The sequence below is a fragment of the Merops nubicus genome, unplaced genomic scaffold, assembly GCF_000691845.1.
Source record: "Merops nubicus isolate BGI_N331 unplaced genomic scaffold, ASM69184v1 scaffold37351, whole genome shotgun sequence".
Taxonomy (NCBI): domain Eukaryota; kingdom Metazoa; phylum Chordata; class Aves; order Coraciiformes; family Meropidae; genus Merops; species Merops nubicus.
The window spans coordinates 340-9,153 of NW_008586942.1; the positions used below are offsets into that span (position 1 = coordinate 340).

General features: G+C 39.5%; 1 protein-coding gene across 1 annotated transcript in view; it reads left to right on the plus strand.

Moving 5' to 3' along the window:
* LOC103781082 (tudor domain-containing protein 15-like) overlaps positions 1 to 7,841 on the plus strand; it is an 8,067-nt gene extending 226 nt beyond the window's left edge. Inside the window, exons 2-4 of the mRNA XM_008948785.1 lie at positions 418 to 456; positions 2,190 to 4,285; positions 4,833 to 7,841. Of these exons, the coding sequence (XP_008947033.1) occupies positions 418 to 456; positions 2,190 to 4,285; positions 4,833 to 7,841 (5,144 nt within the window). The remainder of the gene's footprint in view (positions 1 to 417; positions 457 to 2,189; positions 4,286 to 4,832) is intronic.
* Positions 7,842 to 8,814: the final 973 nt, after the last annotated feature.

The following is an 8,814-nucleotide window of genomic DNA, read 5'->3' on the forward strand; positions in this document are numbered from 1 at the left end:
GCAGCGCAGGTACCTGAAGCTGTCCGTTGTGTCCTGCATTCGGTTGCATTTAAAAAGACTTTTTGTTATGCTATAACTTCGTATGGTAGTGGTGCGTGATAGAGTATAGGTTATGATGGCTGAAGCATTGCAAACAAAAATAAGTGTGCTTAGAAGGTAGGTGGTGGATTACCTGTGTGGCGTTCTTCTGAGTGGTGTGTTTCTTGATCTGCAGTGAAGAACGATCTTACCATGGTTTTAGGAAGGTTGATTAGCTTTGTAATTAAGTGGTTTGAAGTCTTAACATTTTAATCAAACTGGCTATGGGGAACTCTTTCTTCTATGTGTTTGTTAGGCAGAAGGAGGCTTTAGAGAATGGTACAAGAATTTAGTTTTAAATCATTTTTCTAATTATTTTTCTGTTATCTTTCTTTGTAGAGAGATGCAGAGTGTTTAAGAGGGCTGAGGTTTCTAAAGGTATGTTGTGAATGAATGTGTCCTAACTGGTGTGTAGGTCAGTAAAAGCAAAAGGTCACTTTGTAAACAGTACAAATGTGACTGTATCAGTGTGATGTTGCTACTTGGGCTGTAAGAACAGGCAAGGAAATGTTGATGCAGAAATTCTTTTCAGTTATAGGTTTCTGAAACCAGGGCTTTGTTTCAGCGGCGAGAAATTAAAAAAATGCCCTAAGCACCTTGAAAAATTTGATTCTCTCTAATGATCCAGGCAGATAGCACCCTTTTCTGAAGGCTGTTTTATTTGATTCAAAAGAAACAAACTAGAATTTAGCTTTTTGTTTTATTAGAAGGAAAAGTGAAAATCAGGGTGGCTTGTTTAAGGAGGTATTTATCAGTTCTAGATTTGTTGCTGATTTTACTGGGAGTTTGTTGTGTGGGTTTTTTTTTTTTTATATATATATATGCCTGATGGTTTGGAGTGTTTTGGGGTTGGTTTTTTTTATTACATTTACTTATTTTTATTTTCTGTGGAACTAGAATTACAGGGATCAATACTCAGTTTAAAGACAGCTTGTATGGTCACTAGATACTTCATGTACACTTGTGATAAAAACTACTGTGGCAGTTCCACTCACAATTTTTTTTGCAGGCTGTGGAAGATCTTGGTCGAGTAACTTCTAGTTGAAACTGAAAGTTTTACTTTACTATGTTTATTTCATAAAATTGCTTGGTTAACTTATGGGCATGTGCAGCCTTTTTAAACAATGTGAAATCACAACCATTGACAAATTTGGGTGGAACTGGAGCTGATCTTGAGGACCAGGTTATAGATGAAGTTCAGAGAAGTATCTGAAGGGTTTGAAGATACTTAAGCTGAAATCACACTGTTGAGACAGTGCAAAACACAGCTGGCACCACTGTTAGTTGATGGGCAGTGCAGAAATGTTGGGCATAGGTAATGGGTTCTTAGGAAAACTTAAGGCATGCTGTAGCTATGCATAACAGTGCATAGGCAGCCAGATGAAGTAACCAGTAAAGCACAGAGCTACAGGGTGTCATTGATTAGAAGAAGTGAGTTACACAGAAAGAGCAGAGTGAGGAGGGGAGGAGTCCTGGGTCATTTACATATTAAAAAGAGAGAACAGACTGGAAACACTTTTGTGGATAAACTCTCCATGTAAGTGCAAGTCCAGTGCAATGAAACACTGAACTGGATCTCCTTTAGAGAAGTTTGCAGTTAAATATACTGGTTGTAAGTAACATTTGTTAGGTGTGCAGAGATTGTATGAATGACATGAAATGATTTCCACTCTTGTTTTCTTTTGTTTGAGAAGAAATACAGTTCTCTTCCTGGCTGTCTGTCCTCTCCTGTTCTACATCCCTGCATGTTGGTCCCCCGTGTCATCCTTCTCTCCCCCACACCCAGTTTTCAAATATAATCTTTATTTCTGTATTATTCTGGGAACAGATTTCTGATTACTAATTGTTCTGAAGTGACAAATTAGCCTGTAGCCACAAGAGCAAGTCCGAAGGTGATTCTTTTTCAGATGTTATCTGAATGTCTTTACAAGGAATTGTCAAATGTAACCCAGTTACATAACACATGACACTGTTAAATGTTTAGTATACATTTTAACCAGAAGTGTAACAATGTGCTATTAAAGCATTTTGAAAACAGATTTCTGGTAAGGAAATAGTTGAGGAAAAAATGTGGAAAATTACTAGGCTGATCTTACTCCTTTTCTTTGCAGACAGGATGGATTCTCTGCCTCCCTCACCTGACGTGGTAGATATGAACCTGAAGATAACTCGTATAGAATGCCATCCTGAATGCTTGGTCGTAGTGTTTCAGGGCCAGTGTGAGCCAGGATGTGAGCTTGACTATTACATACTCCAAAACGAAATACAGCGTGTATTCAAAGTAAAAGATACAGTTTGCGTTGGTGGATCTTGTTTGGTGGAAGACATGGAAGGAACATGGCATAGAGGAAGAGTTCTGGAGAAGAGACAGAGTGTTTATGAGGCTTTTCTTATAGACACTGGGCAAGTGCTGGTGGTTGAGGAAACGCATCTTGCTTCTGCTTGTGCTGAGTTGTTTCAGCTGCCTCCAAAGGTAGTTTTGGGTGTTTTTGCAAGCCTGCTTCCTCTTGGAGAAAAGTGGAGTCCAAAAGCCATCAACTATTTCTCATCTCTGGTAGGATTACAGATAATGGGTCACGTGAAGGCTGTTCTACCATACCAACTGTTTATTCTAGAAGTGCCAAAGATCCTTAGTGACGTTCTTGAACTGCGCTTAGGAAAACGTATTGATATAGATTCATTTTGTTTTATTGTAGAAATGTTAAGAGTGTTTCCCCAAGAAATGCTTTGTAAGAGAGTGCCACAATTGTTGCAACAGAAGTATCCGGTCAAAGAGTTGCTTACTTTCAGTAATCTTGAGAAGCCAACAGATTTTTGGCCAGTTCCAGATGATATTTTTCCACATCTACCTGTTGGCAGTAAAGGAAATGTAAAAATAACTGTTGTGTTAAGCCCAAATAAATTTTACTGTCAGTTACAGAAGTGGCAGAAAGAGCTGGAAGATTTGACAGGAGCTATGCATTTGTACTATGAAGCTACCAGTGCAGAAAATAATAAATCTGTTGATAATTTAGGGCTACTGTGTGCTGCCAAAAGGCAAAATGGACAGTGGCATAGAGGAGTGATAAAACAGCTTCTCTCTGACCGTGTGGAGGTCTGGTTTATGGATTTTGGCAATATTGAAGCTGTGCCATCCAGCTGTGTGCAGAAACTGAAGGTGGAGTTCATGGCATTACCCATGGTTTCATTTCCAGGTGCGCTGTCTTGTTTTGATAGCGGGGATGAAACACTAATCAAAGTGCAGCTCAAAGAACTCACGCAGGCTCTGATAGGGCAAAGTTCTGTCTGTGTCCGTGTTGATTTATTCAGTGACACTAAACACTTGTATTATGTCACCCTGCAAAGTCAAAAGCTTGGGATTAACGATAAGCATCCAGAAAACCTGAATGAGGCAGCTGCATTGTGTGTCTCACTTGCAGAAACAGAAATCAAAAGTGTTGCTGTAAACTACAAACCATGCCATGAGAGACACGATTCAGTTAAGAATGATGCTGCAAATGAACATACAAAACCCTGTTCCCCTGAATTAGATATGTCTTCGTCAACCCACTGCAAGAGAGTGGAAATGCAGATGAATTCTTGCTGTGCTGCTTTTGTGGTATATGTCAGAAATCCGTCTGACTTCTGGATTCAACCGTGTGAATACCAGAATGAATTTCAAGCCCTGATGAAAAACATTGCAGATACATACGACCAATGTGGTGCTGATGAAATGGCCCTTAGAAGCCCAGAACCTGGATTGCTGTGCTGTGCTCGGTATAGCAAAGACATGCATTATTATCGGGCTCTTGTCATTGAAGTGCTTCCTGTGAGCATTACTGTTTATTTTTTGGATTTTGGAAATACAGATACAGTACCCTGCTGTGATGTGAAAGCATTGCTTCCCGAGTTTTCTGGTTTACCAGCTTTAGCTGTGTGTTGTGCACTTGCTTGCACATTTCCTCCTGATGACGTGTGGACTAAAAAGGAGACAGATTTCTTCAAAGAAATTGTGTTTAACAAACCAGTGCTGCTTCATGTCATTGGAAAGCAAAACAATAAATATGATGTTAATGTGATGTATGGGAATGGTTTGCAGAAAGGAAATGTTGCCACTTGTATGGTTCAAGCTGGGCATGCCGAATACTGGGAAAAGACACCAGATTCTGTTCTAAATTCATCCAAAACCAGTCAAGGTCTGAACACCCACACATTAAAAAAAGAAAAAGTAAATGCATGGAGCATCTCTAATATTTGTAAAAATAAGGTATCCGGAAAGGGAAAGGTATTTCAGAAGGAAGAACCATTAAGCATTCCCTCAGTGCTGAGAGAATCTGTTGTGCTGTCCTCTTTTGGAAAAGGTGCTATCTCTAAAAGACATAAACTGGCACTTGAGGAAAAATTGTTTTATAAACAGTTTGTGTTTAAACCAGGAGCTGTTCTGGAAGTGGTGTGTTCTCATGTTGTCTCCCCAGTAGATTTTTCATGTCAGTTGCAGAGCAAATTGCCAGAGCTAAACAACTTAATGGAACAAATTCAGGCTTACTATAAGGAACACACCAGTCCTTACAAAACTGGACAGGTCGCCTGTGTTGTTAAGTGTCCCAAAGATGCAAAGTGGTACAGAGCAACTGTTCTGCAGAAAGTATCCACAAACGAAGTTGATGTGGTTTTTGTAGACTATGGTTATCGGGAAAATTCAAGCTGTTCTTCCAGATTTTCTAACTCTGGAAAGTCAAGCCTTTAGATGTGGACTTAAAAATGTACCCTTACAGGCTGGCTCGCTTAATTGGTCTGAAGATATGTGTAGACTTTTTGAAGACTTCATTTCTGCTTCTGGAGGACCACTGACTTGCACCATTTATGCTGTTGTTCTTGCAAAGCCCAGCTGTTTATGCAATATAGTTGACATTCAGACTCCATCTATTAGTGCAGAGGAATTCCTTAGAGAGCGTGGTCTCCCTCAGTCTGAATGTATGGATCTGAGGAACTTTGCATCCTTGGGTTCTCTGTACAGTTTTTGCTACTCACCTTTTAATCTAAAAATTGGAAATGAGGAGGAGGTTTATATCACTCACATACATAGTCTTTCAGAATTCTACTGTCAGCTTAATCGAAACTCAGAAACTATAGAGGCATTGATGAAGGAGATCAGTGCCATTAGTAAAACGTCAGATTTTGCAAAATATGATACCAGCAATACACGATTGTGTATAGCCAAATATTTTGAAGATGGTCTCTTTTACAGAGCTTTGACTTTTCCCGTGGAATCGACATCCTATCTGTGCGCTGATTTTGTGGATTTTGGAAACAAGAGCATGGTAGAGAGAGACCAGTTGATGCCTATTCCCGATTCTGCCACTGACCTAATATTCACACCCATGCAAGCTATTAAATGCTGTCTGTCAGATCTTACGGAGACAGAAATTCCAGCAAGTGTTACTAGATGGTTTGAGGAATCATTCAGTAGTAAACTGCTGAAGGCTGTAATTGTATCCAGAGAATCTGATGGACAGATTGTTGTGGAGTTGTATGATGGAGAGCTCAAAGTCAGTCAGAAAGTTAAAGAAAAAATTGTGGAAGAATTGGCACTGAAAAATTATACGGAGCAATTTGTTGGGAGTTACAAAGGAGTGACATGCCATATGGAAAGTGACAAAGAAATGAATAAAGTAACTGTTAAAAACTCCCCCCGTCGTCCTGCTTTAAATCCAAAAGAAATTACTGTAAATGCTCTCTCTGAATCTCATAATGGAAGACGAAATTATACAGGCCATCGGGAAAAGAGTAAGAAAAATATACCTAAATTAATAAGTCTTCCTCAACGTGGTTTTCAGGTGGATTCTGAAGTAGCAGGGTATATTTCGCATGTGAATAGTCCATCGAGTTTTTTTGTTCAGCTTGCAGAGGATAAAAACTTAATAATACAACTAGCAAAAGACTTAAAAGAAAGCGTGATGAATATAGGTGAAAATTGCTTAAACAAGCTCACGATAGGGGATCTCATTGTTGCAGAGCATGACACTTACTGTTTTTACTGCAGAGCAGTTATTAAAACTCTGAAATCAAGACACTCCTTTGAGGTGGAGTTCATTGACTATGGTAATACAGCAGTTGTAAGTCCTTCAAAAGTCTGCAGAATTGAGAAGAAGTTCTTAACTTTGCCAAGGCTCAGTGTTCACTGTTCCCTTAGAGTAAAACCTGTTCCTGATGGAAGCTGGACTAGTGAAATTACTTCCTATTTCTTAAGCAAAATAAATAACAAGCCAGTCACTTGCAAGTTCTTAAAGCAACGTGGAGAGCAATGGGAAATAGATGTCATTTGTGATGGGAAGTCTATGTCTCGCGACCTGCTGCAGAAAAAAGGCAGGACTAAGTGGCAAAATGCACCGGCGCATCATCGGGCACGTAGGTCCAAACAGGTTCTGGTTACAACTGGTAGTCTTCAGGACAGAAAGTCTAGCAATTGTTTAGGAGGTTGGAGGAAAACTAAGGCTGTTAGGATGAAAAATATTCCCAAAACACCCTTAAAAGTCTTTCCTCAAGATCTAATTTCTGGACAGGTGGAAGGAGCAAAAGTAACTAGTATTTCAGAGTCTGGAGAACTTCATGTGCAGTTATTTAGAAATTTGGAATTCTTACATGAGTTAGATGCAGTGCTTGTCAAAGAAGCACAAAGAAGTGATTTGCTTACAGTGGATGACATTGAAGCAGGATTGGTATGCATGACAAAATCTGAAAATAACTTGAGGTGGTATCGATCAGAAGTGATAAAGAAATTTGTCAAGGAGAAGTTAGTGCTAGTTTTTTTCATGGACTATGGCAACTGTGAGATGGTGTCCGTAAGTAATGTGAAGATGCTCAGTGATGAGATGAAAAGTATTCCTAAACAAGCTGTGCTTTGTAAATGGGTTTGGCTTAAAAAGCTGAACAAATTAGAATTTGTCCATGTAATAAATGCACTCCTGGTTTATGAAATAAGGATCGTGTTTTTGAGATACTTGGAATGCTCTCGTATGTGGGAAGTGGATATTTTAATAGGGGAAGTCCTGCTCCTGGAGCATTTGAACAAGATCTTAAGTCATTATCAGACTGCTGTTGGACGAGAAAAAGCCAGTAATACAGACTGTAAGGAGCTTGATACATCTTTCAGGATAAATTCAATGACATGGACATTGCTGCACAGTGGTAGAAGCTATCCTGGATTTGCCACTGCAGTTACTGATCCTTCAAACTTCTGCGTCCAGTTTGAAGTCTTCTTTAATTGCATGGAGAAGTTGGCTTTGCTGCTCTCTGGCCTCCCTGACAACTTGCCAGCTTTGCCAGAAGAACTTGTGGCTCCTGGTACTAACTGCTTGGTCAAGTTTGAATGTGAAGCACAGTGGAACAGGGCAGAAATTAGTGAAGTGACAAGTCAGTCTGTTGTTCTTACGATTATTGATTATGGCTTTCTGAAGAGCATCCCTTATTCCGATATCCATAAGCTTAAAGTTGTTCCAGAAAGTCTGTCTTACTTACCACGCTTGGCATACTCTTGCTCTTTACATGAAGTAGTTCCTTCCAGGGGGGAGTGCTGGAGTGATGAAGCTAAACTGCTGTTTCACGAGCTTCTTAATAAACCAGACCTGGTGTTCCATTTTAAGCACTATGGCTCTGAAATGAAATTGGAGGTGGATGTTCTGCACAAGAAGTCCAATCTGGCTCATACCTTAATTTCTGCTGGCCATGCAGTCTACTCTAAAGCTAGGTGCTGCCTTATTCCAGTTGACCAAATTAAGGTATAAAACCCCAAATTTACAGCTTAAGTGTCCAAATTCTAGTTACTGTGCTTACCTTTGTGAACCAGAGTCTGATAATGAAAACTCATGTTTTGCTGACAGAAAGAAAGTGAAACAAAAGAAGCAGCTAAAGCATAGGATTATCTGTGATAAAGTTTTAAGTAAGGAAGTCTGGTAAAGTGGGTGCAGGAATCTTGTCAACAAAGGATCTGAATTCATAAAGCTGAAAGAAAAACTGCAAAAGATGGACAATGCTGTGAGGAAGTTGTGAGTTTTCTTTCAACCTTGTGGTGATACTGTCTTAAAGAGAAAATGCTACCTATGACATGCATTATATATATGTACACAGATACTACTTTTGGTGTATATTTTTCCCTCCAGGATCTCGTGTTATATTTATTCAGATAATCATGTTTTGACAAACCTTGCTGCCGGAATACTTGCACAATTTATGTCTCTCTTTCTCTCTCTCTCTAAAGCTTGATTTGTAATAGTATCTGATTTACAGTAGTCTTTCCTTCTTGTTTTGGGTGCTCAGAAGACAGAGATGCCAGGCATTTTCTTTTCTTTGTTTCTAATTCTGAAGTTCCCATGTGAATATCTTTTCTCTTGTTAGGAGAAAGTTTACTAACAATAAACCAAAAATTTACATTCCAGTTTAGGGGAGATACATCCCTTGAGTTGTGTTCAGTTAGCTTTGGGCTATTGACCTGTCTCAAAGTTCTTTGGGTGTCCGAGCTGCATCGCGGTTGGGGCCGTTCCCTCTGCAGAGGGCGTGTTCCACTGGTCTCTCTCCATACTCCTCACCCGTCTGTCAAAACGAAGAGAAGAAGTTTTTTTTGTATGCACTTAGTCTGTTTATGTCTTGAAGGGAAGCATTCAGAGACTTTTGGTTTTTCTTCTTTGTAGGAAGAGGCCATTTCAGACCTGAGAAGTGATGGTATGCTGTATATGTCTTAGCTTTTGTTTTTCCCAATAA